General features: G+C 62.2%; 1 protein-coding gene across 1 annotated transcript; it reads left to right on the top strand.

The window, feature by feature from the left end:
- The first annotated feature begins 4,571 nt into the window (after window positions 1-4,571).
- AKNA (AT-hook transcription factor) lies at window positions 4,572-15,075 on the top strand. The gene is made up of 21 exons (XM_061479679.1): window positions 4,572-5,083; window positions 5,198-6,039; window positions 6,431-6,505; window positions 7,410-7,554; window positions 7,643-7,794; window positions 8,507-8,566; window positions 8,673-8,770; window positions 8,841-9,003; window positions 9,094-9,221; window positions 9,304-9,477; window positions 9,651-9,849; window positions 9,928-10,034; window positions 10,218-10,432; window positions 10,625-10,808; window positions 11,120-11,293; window positions 11,500-11,603; window positions 11,744-11,848; window positions 11,927-12,028; window positions 13,027-13,140; window positions 13,357-13,519; window positions 13,802-15,075. Exons 1-21 carry the CDS (start codon window positions 4,612-4,614, stop codon window positions 14,046-14,048), a joined length of 4,023 nt encoding a protein of 1,340 aa, XP_061335663.1. The 5' UTR covers window positions 4,572-4,611; the 3' UTR covers window positions 14,049-15,075.
- Window positions 15,076-15,630: the final 555 nt, after the last annotated feature.

Raw genomic sequence — 15,630 nt, 5'->3', positions numbered from 1 at the left:
GCAGGGGGAAACGGCGGCGGGACCGGGGCCGGGGCCGTGATCGCGATCGTGGTCGCGATAGGGATCGCGGTGCGGAGCCTCCGCGCATCGGGCGAGGAGCCGGCGGCCGGGCCCTCCCTGCAGGTGAGCAGCCGCGGGGCAGCTGTTGTGCGCGGGGGCGGTGGTGCTCCTCCAGCGGTGCCCAGATGTGCTCCCCACATGTGTTCGGGGGGGCCGGGGCAGGGCGATGGGGCTGGCGCCGCTGCTCGATGTGCTCGCTCTGATCCCTGCAAGGCTCCTTCCGCAGCTGGAGGGAAAGAGAGGACCCCCGGGCACCGCTGGGATCACAGCGGGATGCGCAGCTGGGGGCCGCGGGGATGGGCCCATCCCGGGGGGGCCGCATCCTGCAGTCCTCGGCGCTCCTGAGCCCGGCTTAGGGTCCCTGGGCGGAGCGGGGGATCCCAAGCCGAGGGGATGCACCCGGAGAGTGCGGGTCATGCCTAGTGCGAGGTGTCCCTGCCCGTGGCAGGGGTTGGGACTGGATGGGCTTTAGGGTCCCTTCCAACCCAAACCAGGCTGGGATTTCGTGCCGCTGCGCCGCTTCTGCCCACGTTGTCCCCAGGCCACCGGAGCCTTGGTGGCCCTTGGGAAACTTGTCAGAACTCTTCTTATTCCGGTGCTGCCTCCCCGCCCAGGGCTGGCTCTGCCGCCCGCAGGGTTCCGGAGCCTTGCGGAGGGTTTCATCAGGCTGCGAAGGGCGGCGCGGAGCCATGGCCGGGGCTCACTCGCACGGAGGCTGCGGGATGCGAGGCCGTGCCGCTGCCTGCGGCTCCTGCGAGGAAGTGGCCGCTGCCTCCAGCTTCAGTTCCTTGTTTTACTTAAAGGGCAGCTCTGTTCGGGGGGTGCCGGCAGCGGGGCCCGGGTTTCTGTGGCTCTGCAGCAGCCATCCGGGCTGCCCATGGATGTTTAAAGGACCCCTTGGAGAGCGCCCAAATCCAGCTAATACGGGATCTCTGCTGCCGGCTCTTTCCAGACAGGGATTAAGGCCGCCCTTTGCAAGGCATTACTGCCATCAGCAGCCCCCAGCTCCTGTATATAAGGAGAGGTTCAGCCCTGGATCTTGCCGGGCTATGCCATGGGGACAAGGCTGTTCCTATTGAGGACAGGACCGTGTGTTGGGGACAGGAGGGTGCGTGGAGCAGGCAGGAGGTGGGAAAGAACCGCGGGGCTTTGCTTCTGTGGAAGTGATGGAGAGATGCTGTTTCCACAGGGATTTGGTGCCTCTCCGTGGGGATCTGCTGGTGTGGAGGAGCTGGAGGGGTATGGCCCCTCCAGGCAGAGGAATGGGGAGACCCATGGGGTTTAGAGAGGTGGTGCAGTAACAGGCACATGTGCTTTCAGAGGACAGAGAGGGTTTGTGAGGCTCTTCCTCACTAGGATGGATTCTCCCATACTAAGCAAGCAGCCTCTCTGCCCTCTTTCATGCTCATAAACCAGGAATGAACTTGGAAAGGGTTTTTAAACCAGGAATTCCTCCCTCCTGGAGTGCCCAACTTCATCCTGAGGCTGTTGTTCTGGCTTCCTTCAACCCACCAACGGAGATGCTTTGGGGGGCAGCATGGATGTGTCTTAGATAAAAAGGGAGCTGAGGAGGGGAAGGGGAGCATGGAGGTGCCAAAGGAGACCCGTGGGAGGTTGAATGCTGTCTGGAATTGAGTTTTGGATGGGAATGGGTGGTTTAGGAGACTAAAATAGCCATTGCTTGCCTTGGGGGGAGGAGGTAAAGCCTGTTTTGGGGTTCAACAGGGGGCTTTAACCCCCTCCTAGAGCAAGGGATGTCTATTTTAGGGCATAGGGATTATCATTCCCCATTGCCATGTGGATGGAAGTGGGCATTAGCACCCCCCAATCCATCCGCACCACCCAGGGTTGACAAGGCAGCAAAGGCAGAGTGACAGCCCTGTCTCCCCCCTTCCATGGCACCGAGCAAGCCCCGGGGCTGAGGATGTGACAGTCTCCTCGGCTTGTCACCACTAATGAAGCCAGGAGCCCTGATGGGGCTGTGTGCCCTGCATCACACATAGAATGAGTTGGGATGTCTCAGCCTTCATCAGTCCCATGGGATTGGAGTGGTGGAGGTTGAAGATGCCTAAAGAGGAGCAGGCATTAAGAGGTGAGGGCAGGGATGGGCAGAGGTAACCCCTCCTGCCTGCTGGGTGTGCTGAGACCTGGCAGCACTCGGCACTTCCAGTGCCTCAAGGGGCTACAGGGAAGCTGGAGAGGGGCTTTGGACAAGGGCCTGTAGGGACAGGCCAAGGGGAATGACTTTAACCTGCCAGAGGGGAGACTGAGATGAGCTCTTAGGCAGAAGCTCTTCCCTGTGAGGGTGCTGAGGCGCTGGCACAGGGTGCCCAGAGAAGCTGTGGCTGCCCCATCCCTGGCAGTGTTCAAGGCCAGGTTGGACACAGGGGCTTGGAGCAAGCTGCTCTAGTGGAAGGTGTCCCTGCCCGTGGCAGGGGTTGGAGCTGGAGGAGCTCTGGGGTCCCTTCCAACCCAAACCAGGCCGGGATTCTGTGATCACCCTATTGCAAAATCCTGGCTTTCCCAGAGCAAGATACGCAAACAAACACGCTTGGATTGTTTGCATTCACTTTGTGGCTCCTGACAACACTTGTCCGCCTTTTCTGTTACCATAACAGCGCCCAACAAGATCCCAAGTTTTCTCCCTTCCCGCTGTGACCATTGGTGGAGGCGCTGCCTGGGCTAGTGATGAGCGTGGCTGGATTTGCCAGCAGACCCTGCCGCCTGTGGCTGTTGCGGGCAGAGCAGCTCTGGGGACGGGTTGGGGATGGGATGGAGAATGGGGGTGACAGCCCGCGGTGTGTGGGTAGGGCATGATCCAGGCACCAGCCTGCTGAAACCAGGTAGGAAACAGTTTAACCCTCTTTGCCCTGAGACAACAGCACCCACCAGCTCCTTTCACTCCTCCCCCCCCAGCTGGTGTTTTGGCTCCTCATCTCTTGGGGTGCTGTGGGGCTCAAGGTGGGTTGGGGGGCACTTGGGCTTGGGGCTGGAAACATCCCAGCTCCAATAGAGGCTAAAGCCAAAACCCCTCTTTAGCTCCTCTGAGCAGCCGCAGAGCCTGGAGCATCCCATGGGCAGCCCCATCTCTGCTGTCAGCAGAAGCCATGGAGTGGAGAAAGGAGCTGCTCAGCCAGGGTGTGGGATAAAGCCTTGTGCAAACACCCCAGCAGGTCTGCAAGCCCTTAGGGATGCTCTGGGGTTTGCTCCTTGCTCTGCAAAAGGATGCGGGCACGGCTGGGAGCGCGCTGCTGGTGCAGGGGTGATGCTGAGGACCTCCGGCAAACAGCCCCCAAACCCTCATCAACAGCGGGATTTAAGCCATGGAATCAGTAGATCCGAGGCACGGCAGTGGGTTAGGAGTGTTTCCCCCCAGCATGTGGGTGCCATAGGTTGATTTCCTGCTCAGCAGCATCCTGCTGAATGCAGCCACCCCAGGCCCGCGCTGTGGTTTCATCAGCTCATGCAGCCTCCCCACATGCTGCTAATTACACACTAATGAGCTGGATTAATTGTCTGCCTGGGAGGGAGCCAGGGTGGGCTGTGCTACCTGGTTGTGGCCGTGGGCCTACAGCCATGGGGCTGGACCAGCACCTCGGGGAGGGTTTGGGGGGGGTTCTGCCTGGATTTGGGGGCCTGAATGCTGAATTTGGGGGCTGCTTGGCATCTTGGTGTTCCATCTTGGTGTTTTATGGAGGCTGCTGCTGGTCCCAGGGATCCCCCCCACATTTTGCTCTGGTATCGTGCCCCGAATTGGTTTAAAACCCCAAAGGCTGGGATGGAAAGTGCTGTGGGAGCAGGGTTTGCCCTCCCTCGGGGTCTGATGGGGTTAAGAGCTTTGCAGCCACCTGCAAGCTCACAGGAAGCTTCGCTTCCTCCTTCTACAACAACCCTGCGGCTGCAGAGAGGTTTTAGGGTGCTCAAAGCAAGGCTGCTTTGGGGACCCTCAAAGGGGTCACAGTGATGAGCTTGTCTCATGGATGCTGGTGCAGGTGAGTGCACCCCACCTGCACCCCCCTATGGGCAAAGCTGGGTTGTGGGGGGCTCAGATCTTCCTGAGGGAACGGTTGGAAACCCCAGGGCCTTTCCTGCTGCCCGCCCCATGGCTGGGTTTTGGCATCCGGCATCACTCGAGGTGCAGAGGGAGGAGTGGGATGAGGCTGAGCTCCTGCTTCTGGGTCCCCAGTGGAGCGAGCGTGCCAGGCCTCTGCTGTCATCCCTCTTGTGTCAGCCCTCCAGAGCTGGGGGGACAGTGGGGTGCTCCTGATAATGGTCCCCAGGCTGTGGCTGCCTCAGTGGGGTGATGCTCATAGGGTCATTGTACGGGCTGGGTGCTCCCTGATACCCACCCTGGGGAGGGGGGATTGAAGCCTTTTGGAGTGACCCGGAGAGGCTTCTTCCTCATGGGGACCTCTGGGGGACCATTGTGTCCTTGAGAGATGCAGCAGCTCCAGCTTCGTGGTGGGATGCTGTTGGGTGTCACCTCTGATGGCCTTGGTTTGGGGGGGGGGTAAAAGCTTTTTGGGGTTGCCCCTGGGGGCCTCCTTCCCCATGGGGACCATTGTGGCCATGGAGGATGCAGCAGCTCCAGCTTCACAGTGGGATACAGTCGGACGTCACCCTCATTGTTGGGGTTGCCCTTGTCCCCAAGCTCTGGGGGAGAGGGGAAGCACCAGCAGCGGGGGGGACACCCCAAACACCCGCCTGTGTCCTGCTGAGCACCCTCCCTGTCCCTCACCCCCGTCAGGATGCAGCGGTGAGGATGTGACCTACATTCACGGCAAGGATGTCCCCAGCCTGCCACGGCCGGGCCATGAAGCGGCACAAGTGATGGTGCCGCGGTGCCCGCGGGCCATGGCCAGCCCAGCACCATGGCTGCACCGCACACAAACACAGCTGAGGCGCTGGCAGGGAGAGGAGCAGCAGCAGGAGGAGGAGGAGGAGGAAGACGACGGCTTCCAAAGGCAAATGGACGAGTATGGGGTCATCGGCCTGGGGGATGACGCCGGGAGCCCACCATGGGGTGAGTTGTCCCTTCCCCACTGCCCACAGCCCCTCCTGGGGTGTCACTGGAGCAGAGGGGGGCCGCAAGAGGCCCGGGGTGATGCAGCAGCCCCGCGGTGCTGGTGTTTTGCAGGCCATGGAGAGGACCTGGAGGAGAGGTCCCCAGTGCAGGAGGGTCGCTGGCACCCGCAGCAGAACCTGGTGGAGGAGGATGAGGACCAGAGCAGCTTTGGTGGGGATGAGGAGCCCTGGGGGGCAGAGAGTGATGGGGACCCCTACCCTGAGCTCTCCTATGAGGGACAATGGGGCTCGGGGCTCAGCAGCAGCCCAGAGCCGTTGCGGGATCCCCGGGCTCTCTGCCAGCCCCATGGCTGCAGCACAGATGGGGGGCACACCTCGGGGCTGTCAGATGCCAGCCCTGGCCCTCCCACCCCATCTCAGTGGGATGCTGGAGGGGGGCACAGGACCCCAAAGCAGAGCATCCTGCTGCACCGCTCCACCGAGGATCATCGTGATGCCACCAGCACCAAGCCTGTGCCAAGCCTGACACCCACCAGGGCCCCCCAGAGCACTGGGGACCCCCCTGCACCTCGGGGCCTCAAAAAGGCAGCACCCAAGGTGCTACCCCCCCGGCAGTCCCTGGACCCCCGGCGGCAGCACGGTGGCAGCAAGAAGGCGAGGAATCCCTCGGGCATGGGCACCAGCTATGGCCAGGGGCAGCTCAACCACCCCCTGCCCGACCTCTCCAAGGTGGAGGCGCGGGTGAAGGTGACCCGGAGCTACCGACCACCGCGGGGCCGAGCCCTGCCCAGCGCCCCGGGACCCAGCATCGGCTTCAAGTCCCCAGCTGAGATCGTGCGGGAGGTGCTGCTGAGCAGCGGGGAGGGGGTCCCCCCGCAGCCCCCCCCCACCGCGGGGCTGCCCCATGGGTTCAGGTCCCCCGAGCAAGCCACCGAGCTGGTGCAGCAGCTGCAGGTAATGCCCGGCACCCCCAGTTCAGCCGTAATGGGGGGGGTGTGGGGGGGGAAATGGCCCCCCCTGTGTCTCTCATAAGAGGTTTGGTGCTGATCACCCGGGCAGGGATGTGGGCAGTACTGGGGGATGGAGGCAGGGATGCTCGTGGTCCCCAAGCCCAGGGTGCTGGTACCCAAACACCGATGCCCGCTGGTACTGGGGTGCTTGTGGCTGCCCCTGGGAGGATATGGAACTTCATTGGGGCCACATCTGCACCAGGTGGGCTGGGTTTCTGCACCCCTATGGAAGAACCCATTGTCCCGACATGGCTCCTTCTGAGCCTCATCCCCCTTTGCCCCCCCAAGCCCCCGTCCCCATGCTGGAGGCCATCCCATGTGTCCCTTCCCTGCAGGATGACTACCACAAGCTGCTGACCAAGTACGCTGAGGCTGAGAACACCATTGACCAACTGCGCCTGGGTGCCAGGGTGAGTGCCAGGGCTGGGGGGGGGGTCCCTGCTCTGATCCCACCTGCCAAGGGTTATAGGATCCCAGCCTGGTTTGTGTTGGAAGGGACCTTAAAGCTCCTCCAGCTCCAACCCCTGCCACGGGCAGGGACACCTTCCACTAGAGCAGCTTGCTCCAAGCCCCTGTGTCCAACCTGGCCTCGAACACTGCCAGGGATGGGGCAGCCACAGCTTCTCTGGGCACCCTGTGCCAGTGCCTCAGCACCCTCACAGGGAAGAGCTTCTGCCTAAGAGCTCATCTCAGTCTCCCCTCGGGCAGGTTAAAGCCATTCCCCTTGGCCTGTCCCTACATCCCTTGTCCCAAGCCCCTCTCCAGCTTTCCTGCAGCCCCTTCAGGCACTGGAGCTGCTCTCAGGTCTCCCCTTCAGGAGCCTTCTCTTCTCCAGGCTGCCCCAGCCCAGCTCTCTCAGCCTGGCTCCAGAGCAGAGCTGCTCCAGCCCTCGCAGCATCCCCATGGCCTCCTCTGGCCTCGCTCCAACAGCTCCACATCCCTCTTGTGCTGCTGCCCCATAGCCGCACACAGAGCTCCGAGCAGAGGGGCCGGGTCCCCTCCATTCCCTGCTCCCACACTTCTCTATTTGCCGCCTTCCTCCTCCCGGGGAGCTGCGGTTGAGGAAGCCCAGCCCAGGGATGGGGTTTGAGGCCCCCTGCCCTCCATGGCGGGGCCAACACCACCCCATAACGGCGGAGGGGCCTTCCCCAAGATGGCGGCTGGCAGCGTGTCGCCATGGCCCCCTCCCGCCCTGTGCGGATGGGAAGCGGGGTCAGGGGCGCAGCGTGGGTGCTCCTGGGTGCTGAGGGCACGGCGGGGGCAGTGCCGGGGTGCGGGCTCAGGCTGGGACCTGACTCCCGTTCCCTCCGCCAGGTGAGCCTGTACTCGGACCCGCCGCAGCCCAGCCGCAGCCTGGCCATGGGCGCCATGGGCGCCGGCAGCAGGGTGCTGGCCCTCAGCATGGCGCAGGCCAGGACGGCGACGTTCAGCGCGGCCACGGTGTCCTCACCGGGTGGAGGTGGGTTGGACCCTGTCCCCATCCATCATGGCGTGGAGGGGTCCCACTGCTGTAGAGGGACCCCCCATGTCCTCCTGTTTTCATGCAGCTCCAGCACCTCCCGAGCAGGGGGGAGCACCCCAACCCTCTCCCAGCCCAACAGCCATGGGGGGCTGCCCCACTTGCCTGGGGACCTGCTGCTGCCCCGGGACCCGGCTGACACGGACCCTGGCAGGGCAGGCACAGAAGCTGCAGGCCCAGGCAAGTGATGGGCACTGCAATGGGGGTTGCATTGGGGCTGCCCTGGGGGTTCATTGGGGCTGCCCTGGGGGTTCATTGGGGCTGCAGTGGGGTTTGCATTGGGGCTGCCCTGGGGGTTCATTGGGGCTGCAGTGGGGTTTGCATTGGGCTGCAATGGGGTTTGCATTGGGGCTGTGGTGAGGTTTGCATTGGGGCTGCGGTGGGGGTTGCATCGGGCTGCAATGGGGTTTGCATTGGGGGGGCTGCAGTGGGGTTTGCATCGGGCTGCAATGGGGTTTGCATTGGGGCTGCAGTGGGGTTTGCATCGGGCTGCAATGGGGTTTGCATTGGGGCTGTGGTGAGGTTTGCATTGGGACTGCGGTGGGGGTTGCATTGGGGCTGCGGTGGGGGTTGCACTGGGGTTTGCATTGGGGCTGCAGTAGGGTTTGCATCGGGGCTGTAGTGGGGTTTGCATCGGGCTGCAATGGGGTTTGCATTGGGACTGTGGTGGGGCTTGCATTGGGGCTGTAGTGGGGTTTGCATTGGGGCTGCAGTGGGGTTTGCGTTGGGGCTGTGATGGGGTCTGTGGTGTGGGGCTTCATTCGGGTGCTGCATTGATGTGCTGTGGTAATGGGGTGCTGCATTGGGGTGCTGCAGCGGTGGGTTGCCTGCAATGGATTGCTGCAGTGTGGGGCTGCATCAGGGCTGGTCTCATCCCTTTCCCTCCCTGCAGGTGGATTCCTTCGAAGGCTGGACCCAAGCAGGAAAGCCCACACGGCAGGAGCAGCTCCAGGTACATCAGCCCCTTCCCAACACCCGCTTTGCGGATGCGCCCATGGAATAGGAGGGTGGCAGGGACCGAGCTTTGAGGCTGGGATGTTTCCTCCCTTGTGCTGCAGCGCTTTGGGAAGCTGAAGGAAGCACAGGATGCTCTGGAGCAGGCGTACCTGGGAGCACGGCAGCACCCAGGGGCCTTGGGGGACTTTGACCCTGAGCGGTGAGTGCTTGGTCCTCTCCCGGTGCTGTGGGGCCGGTGCCTCCCAGCACTGACGCTCCGTGTCCTACAGTGCTGTGGAAAGGGAGATTTTCCACCTGGGATTGCACCTGGAGGAGCTGAAGGAGCGGCTGGAGCCTGGGGGCAGGCAGCAGCTCCCCTCCAAGTGCCTGGACCAGCCCCAATCCCCCCCAACCCCTTCCCCATCATCAGCCACCCGCTGCCCGCACCCCGAGGTGAGCTGGGCAGGGCTTGGGGGGGGCAAAGCTGATGGGGTGGGGATGGGGTCATGCTTCTTGACCCCCCCCTTTTGCTGTGCCCTACAGAGCCCCATGGTGATGGATGGACCCCAGGGGACAGCGGGGGACACTGAGTTGGTGACAGAGGGGCTGCCTCAGCCCCTCTGGCACAAGCAGCAACAAGTGGAGGATGATTTTGGGGACCTGCTGGAGCAGTGAGTGTCCTGTCAGGGGTGCGGGCAGCAAGCGGCACCCCAGAACCACCAGCTCCTGCCTGTGGGTGTTGTACCCCCCCAGGTACAAGCACTTCAAGTCCTTGCCGGAGTCGCTAAGCCTGGAGCAGCTGAGCCTGGCAGAGAGCAGGTCGCAAGAGGAGGCAGATGGAGCTGGAGCACGGGATGGTGCCCCCAGCAAGGTCCCCTGCAGGACACGGTCACTGGAGGAGGGCTCTGACCTCGAGACCTCTCCCCTGTAAGTGCTGGGGGAGGCCAGGTACCCCAGACGGGGCGAGTGGGAGGTTTTCAGGTCAGGTTTGACGTGGCTGTTATTGATAGGCTTCAGAGTTAACAGCCAAACTGCAGCAGGGCATTTCCCCACATCGGCTTGCTCTGCCCCATCACTCCTGCTCTGTCCTCTCCCTGCAGGCACCCTCTGGAGAGAAGAGCGGTGCCACTGTCCCCTAGGGAGCCCCCGTGGCCAGGGGGGGCACAGGGCCACCAGCCCCTCCCCACCACTGAGGAGCCACCATCTGCAGCCATGACCTGCCTGGGGGTCCCCAAGGCGCCCCAGGCACCCCTGTCCCGCCAGGTGGGCAATGCTGGCACCCAGCGCCGGCCCCACAAGGTGAGTCCTTGTGCTGGGGTACCCCCAGACCCTGTCGGGGGGGTGCTCAGCACTGATCCTGCCCTCCCCTTCCTGCAGGAGCAGCGCATTGTGTCACCAGAGACGGACAGCGGCTTCGTGGGCTCGGAGGCCAGCAGGGTGTCACCCCCTGTGCACACCCCTGAGCACCGGCCCCCCAGCACCGGGTACAGCTCAGGGTCCCCACTGTCACTGGGGGGGGTTGGGGACATGGGCTGTTGGCTCTTGTGGGGGATTTGGGGTGCTGAAGGGGAGCAGGGAAGGGATGCCTGGCGGGGGGAGAAGTGCAGGGTGACCCATGGCTGGGGGACAAGCCATGGGGGCTGCCTCATGACCCATTCCATCCCCAGGAAGCCCGGCTCCCTGGGACCTTCCGTCCCCATCCCTGCAACCCTCCATCCTCCATGGAAGAGAGAGGTGACACCACTTCCCTCTGAGACCACGGTGATGGACACCACAGGAGGGACCTGCCAGCCCCCCAGCACCCCTTCGCAGAGCAGCTCCCCCCGACACTGGACTCAGAGCCCGAGCAGCGAAGCAGGACATGACCATGGTGGTGTTGGAAGTGAGTAGGCAGTGTTATGTGTCCCAAAGGACTGGGATCTGGGGGCCTCTGGCTCTGTGGTGTTCCCCCCAAAACCCCCTTGGGCTTCTGGCCTGAGGTTGTCTTCACCCTGCTGCTTGCTCTCCATGGGTTCTCCAGGGGGGGACACCCCAACCCCACCAACCTCATCTCATGATGCTCCCCCTTCTCCAGCTCACACCGACTCGGACGTGGAAGGCAGGAGCTGTGCCAGCACCAGTGGCCCCCTGGGCACCACCAGGGGCCCAGCCAGCCCCCCAGCATCCCTCAAAGCACCGTCCCCAACCCCCCTGTCCCTGGACCCACCATCCCTCGACCTGGCTCACTGTGATCTGTTGGGCTCCCGCTTGGAGCGCGAGTGAGTGTTTGTACCCCCCAAACTGAGCTGAACCCCCCCGCGTGGTGCAGGGACCCCACCAAGCAACGCTCCCAAAAGTATCAGCATCTTCTGCAGATGCTTCTGTCCTTCTTGGGCAGCCTGGACCTAGATTGGGCTCATGGTGCATGGGGTGGCTGAGAATGACCCCCCTCCCAGCCCAGTCAAGCCCTAAGCTTGGGTTTGGGGAGCATCACAGCATGTCCTGGCCGGTGCGGATGGGGAGCATGGAGCTGCTTCCCAGCACTGCTTGGCTGGAGATGCCCTTCACCGTGGCCTCTGTCCCACGGCAGCCAGGCCATCCGGGAGCTGCAGGATGAGGTGTGGCGGCTGCGGCTGCGGCTGGAGGAGAGCCTGCGGCATTCCCACAGCTATCCCAAGGGAAAAGCCCCCCCGCGTGTCACCCTGGGCAGGAGGCAGCCGGTGACCAGTGCACCATTGTCCCCCAGGGCCGCAGCACCCGTGGGGTAGGTGGCTTAAAGGGACCCTGGGCTGGGTGGGAGGGTGGCAGCACCATAGCCTATGGGTGTGGGAACACTCCATCCCACCCCATCCCATCCCATCCCAGCTGTGACTATGGAGAGGTTGGGCTGGGGGTGGTGGGCTGGGGGGATGATGCCTACGGGGGCACTGTGGTGTCTATGTGGTGACAGCAGCTCTGTCCCCTCCCCAGGGAGCCGAGACCCCCGGTGTGGGGCAGGATGGCCCCCAGGGTGGCCCCCACGAGGAGGGGGAGGTCGGTGTCAGTGCCACGGGACAGGCCAGAACTGGACCTCAGTAAGTGGGACCCCACCAGCGTGGGGACAGTGTCCCAATGGGAGCGTGGGGCTGATGGGGCTGCAGCTCCTGGTGACCCCTTGGGGCCTGGTACCTGTGGGGCACTGGATCCCACCCTGCTTCCCTCTCCTCCACCCCAGCCTCCGAGTCAGACCCTTCTCCCACTGGACCCCGGGTCACCCCCTCCCCATGGAAGACCCCCCGGAGCCCCCCAGATGCGGTGACGTTCCGGGGACAGCACACAGGTGGGTGTCACTGTGCTCGGCGCTGGGGACGCAGGGTGCTCACCGCCACACTGGGGTGCTCACGCTGTGTTTTGGCAGGGACACGGTACCAGGCAGGGGTGCCACGAGCCAGCACAGCACCGCGGGAAGAGCCACGCACCCCTGAGGGCCCCCGGTGCCGCCGGAGCAGGGCTCCATCCGGTGAGTGACCCTGGAGCAGCTCCCAGCCCCTTCTGCCCTTCCGTCGTGCAGCTCATGGAGCTGCTGATGGCTTTAAATCATAGAATCGGAGAACCCCAGCCTGGTTTGTGTTGAAGGGACCTTAAAGCTCCTCCAGCTCCAACCCCTGCCACGGGCAGGGACCCCTTCCACTAGAGCAGCTTGCTCCAAGCCCCTGTGTCCAACCTGGCCTTGAACACTGCCAGGGATGGGGCAGCCACAGCTCCTCTGGGCACCCTGTGCCAGCGCCTCAGCACCCTCACAGGGAAGAGCTTCTGCCTAAGATCCAACCTGAATCTCCCATTTCAGTCTGAACCCATCACCCCTTGTCCTATGGCTGCAGTCCCTGATGAAGAGTCCCTCTCCAGCGTCCTTGCAGCCCCCTTCAGACACTGGAAGCTGCTCTGAGGTCTCCACGCAGCTTCTCTTCTCCAGGCTGAACAGCCCCAGTGTTCTCAGCCTGTCTCCATACAGGAGGTGCTCCCAGCCCCTGATCATCCTCGTGGCCTCCTCCGGACTTGCTCCAACAGCTCCATGTCCTTCTTATGCTGGGGACACCAGAACTGCACACAGTGCTGCAAGTGGGGTCTCAATTCATTAATTGAATTAATCCATTCATTCATTAATTACAGAGGTTCAGGGGCTGTGGGCCTGCTCCCCAAGGTCTGGGGCTCTCCCCACTCCTTGCTGCAGGCACTGGGAGCAGTGGGAGCCTGTCCCAAGCCCTGTCCTTTAGCTAAAGGTTAACCCAGCCTGTTGTGGGTGGCAGCACAGAGCCGGGCATTGCTGTGTCTTGTGGCTGCAGAGGGCTTTGCTGAGCCCGCTAGTTTGCAGCCCCCCCCATTGCAGCCCACACTGCAGCTTGCAGGGAAAGGCTCCCCTCCTGTCCCAACTGCTCCTCCAAACTGGTCTGCACTTCCCCAACCCCCTTGCTTGGTCTGTGGGGACATTCCTGGATACACTGGCTCCTCTCTCCACAGCAGGGCAGGCGGGCGATGCTGCGAGGCAGCCCCAGCACAGCACCCCGAGGAGGACATGCTGCCCTGCCTGCCGGGCACCCATGGGTGCCCCCTCATCTGATGGAGCCACGCACGGTGGGTGACACGTGGCTTGTCCCTGCAATAGGGGTGGGGAGTGGGGAGCAGGGATCACCCCTCAGACCCTTGGCGCACAGCGCCGGCAGATTGCCTGGGGACAGAAGTGCTCCCCATGGGGCTCGTTTGTTCCCATCCAACCCAATGTGGCACTTGGGGGGCTCACATGGGGACATCGAACACCCCTGGGGGCATCTAACCACCTTCTCCCCACAGCAGAGCACGGCCCTGGTGCCGCATCATCCCCAGGCTCCCACACTGGTCCCAGAGCCCAGAAGCTGGAGCAACCTGGACTTTGGTACTTGGCCAGCCCCGGTGCCAGCGCTGCCATCGGCTGCCTGGCACCAGTCCCCATCGTGCCTTATGCACCCTCTGTGCTGTAAGGACGCTCTGCGGTGGTGGTGTGGGGGGACTGGGGTGAGGTCAGCATGTCCTGGGGAGGGGGGTGAACCCCAGAGGGGCTGTGTGCCTGGAGTGCGTCATGCAGCCCCTGGATCCTTTTTTGGGGGGGTGGGGAACGGGACTGCATGGGGTTGAGTGTATGGAGGTGGGTGCTGGGGGTTGAAGATGCATGAGATGGGGGAGAGGGATGAGAAACAAGGCAAAGGGGGGGCACAACCCATGGAGCAAAGCCAACCCCCTGTCCCCTTCTTCTTTGCAGCTACTGCTCCCCAGTGGTACCTACCTCACCCCACACTATGGGACAGTGTGGGTCAGAGCATCCCCCCCGTTCCCCTGCCGCTGGTCCCCACCGCTGCCTCCCCCTGGATCTGGAGGAGCTGAACTGGTCCCTGAGCAGGGCCATGGCTGCTGCCCGGAGCGTGAGGGTCACCACCACCCGCATGAGCCGGGTGCTGGCGGCTGAGCTGAGCCAGGCACGGGGCCTGCGCCACTCCTGCCTCTTCTGAGCATCCTGAAGAAGGAGGAGGAGGATGGTGTCCCCCTTCATCAGCATCTCTGCACTGGATGCTCCCTGCCACATCTGGGGGCAGTGGGGCTGGAGGCATCGCCGTGGGGTCCTGGCTCCCATCTCCATCCTGCTTGCCTTAGACCTTCTGCATCACTTTGTCCATCTGCGTGTGCACTTTCAGGACCAGCCACGCTGCAAGAGTTGGGGCAAGACAGGGGCAGAGGTCCCCTGAGAGCTGCAGCATCCCATGGGATACAGCCCCACTGGGGTCACACCATCCCCTGGCACCAATGGGGTGACCCCATGTCCCCCAGGGCAGACACCCCCCCTGAGCTGAACACTTCTGGGGCTGCTCTGACGTTGTGTAGGTCCTACCACAACACAGCCCCCAGTGGCAGCTGTGTTTACCTCCATGCCTGCATAGGCAGAAATACATGCAATTCCCTAAGTTAGCCCCTTTTCCAGACTTTAGGCTTCTTTTGGGGGTGTCATACCCAAGCTTTGGTCTGGGAGCCCCTCTCCACCCTCTGCTCTGCCCTTGGACTTGAACCCAGCTGGGTTTTCCCTCGAAAAATGCTTCTTTTTGTGATTTTATGTGATTTTTTTCTCCTTTAAGGTAGCTAGAAACAGCTCAGTCATTCGGTAAAGGCTGACTGATGGTATAGCCTGTGTGTGTGTGTATGTATATGTATCTATATATAGATATACTATATCTAGACACGTATCTATAGCTATATCTAGATATGTGTCTATATAGTATATGCAGATATGTTTCTATATACAGGCATAGTATATATAGATATGTATCTATAGCTATAGTACATATAGATATGCATCTATATATAGATACATATATATATGTTCTGATTTTAATTTCAAGCATAATCCTTAGGGCATTGTTATGGGGTGTTTTTGGCTGCTCCTGGATGTGGCAACCCCCCTGTCTCATCCTGACAGAAACCGAGGAGGATTTGGGCTGTTCCTTGGCATTCCCAGGGACTCCGGGCTCTGGGCAATCACCCTGTGGGACCCATGAAGGGGCAGGATTGAGCCCAGAGGGGTCAGCACCCCATGGGTCTGGCCAAACCCCCTGCTCCATCCTGAGCATCTCAGCCTGTGGGAGCCCCTGGCTGTGTTTATAGGTAGGACCTACCTGAAGTGCCCATGTTTTATTTTACTGTGGCTGTACAAAGCTCCCCTTTGGGGGGGATCACAAATGCCCCCCATGAGTTACTCAGGTTTAGAGCCCCTCCAAAGCCACTGAGCCCAGACCTTGCAACCAGCCCAGGTTGTGGTGATGGGCTGGGAATGGGGGGGGGTCCCAATACTGTGGTTTGGGGGGGGGGGGGGGGAGAGAATTGGGGCACACAGAGGGGCTTTTAAAGAGGGTTTCTATGTCTTTGGTTGCATCTGCTCATCCCTGTGTCCCAAGTGTCCCAGCTGGGAAGCACACAGGGCCTGTGCAGCCATACCCAGCTCTCCCAAGGGCACCAGCCAGGAGCAAAGAAGATGTTATTTAGCGTATCTCTGATTTTGTAAGGCCAAGCAGAGCCCTTTGGCTGCTATTTTGTACTGAGAGG

The sequence above is a fragment of the Pezoporus flaviventris genome, unplaced genomic scaffold (genome assembly GCF_033815535.1).
Source record: "Pezoporus flaviventris isolate CSIRO_AGI_PZ_B2104156 unplaced genomic scaffold, CSIRO_AGI_Pfla_v1 ptg000154l, whole genome shotgun sequence".
NCBI lineage: Eukaryota > Metazoa > Chordata > Aves > Psittaciformes > Psittacidae > Pezoporus > Pezoporus flaviventris.
Note: the sequence above shows the minus strand (reverse complement) of the source record. Positions and strands in the feature narration are given on the sequence as shown.

What these genes read in the sequence shown, in the direction of transcription:
- AKNA (XM_061479679.1), top strand. Translation starts at nt 4,612, where the DNA reads ATGGGGACCATTGTGGCCATGGAGGATGCAGCAGCTCCAGCTTCACAG. An exon ending in GGGGACTTTGACCCTGAGCG is followed by an intron (nt 8,771 to 8,840) that starts GTGAGTGCTTGG and finishes CGTGTCCTACAG; the next exon opens with TGCTGTGGAAAGGGAGATTT. An exon ending in TGACCATGGTGGTGTTGGAA is followed by an intron (nt 10,433 to 10,624) that starts GTGAGTAGGCAG and finishes CCCCTTCTCCAG; the next exon opens with CTCACACCGACTCGGACGTG.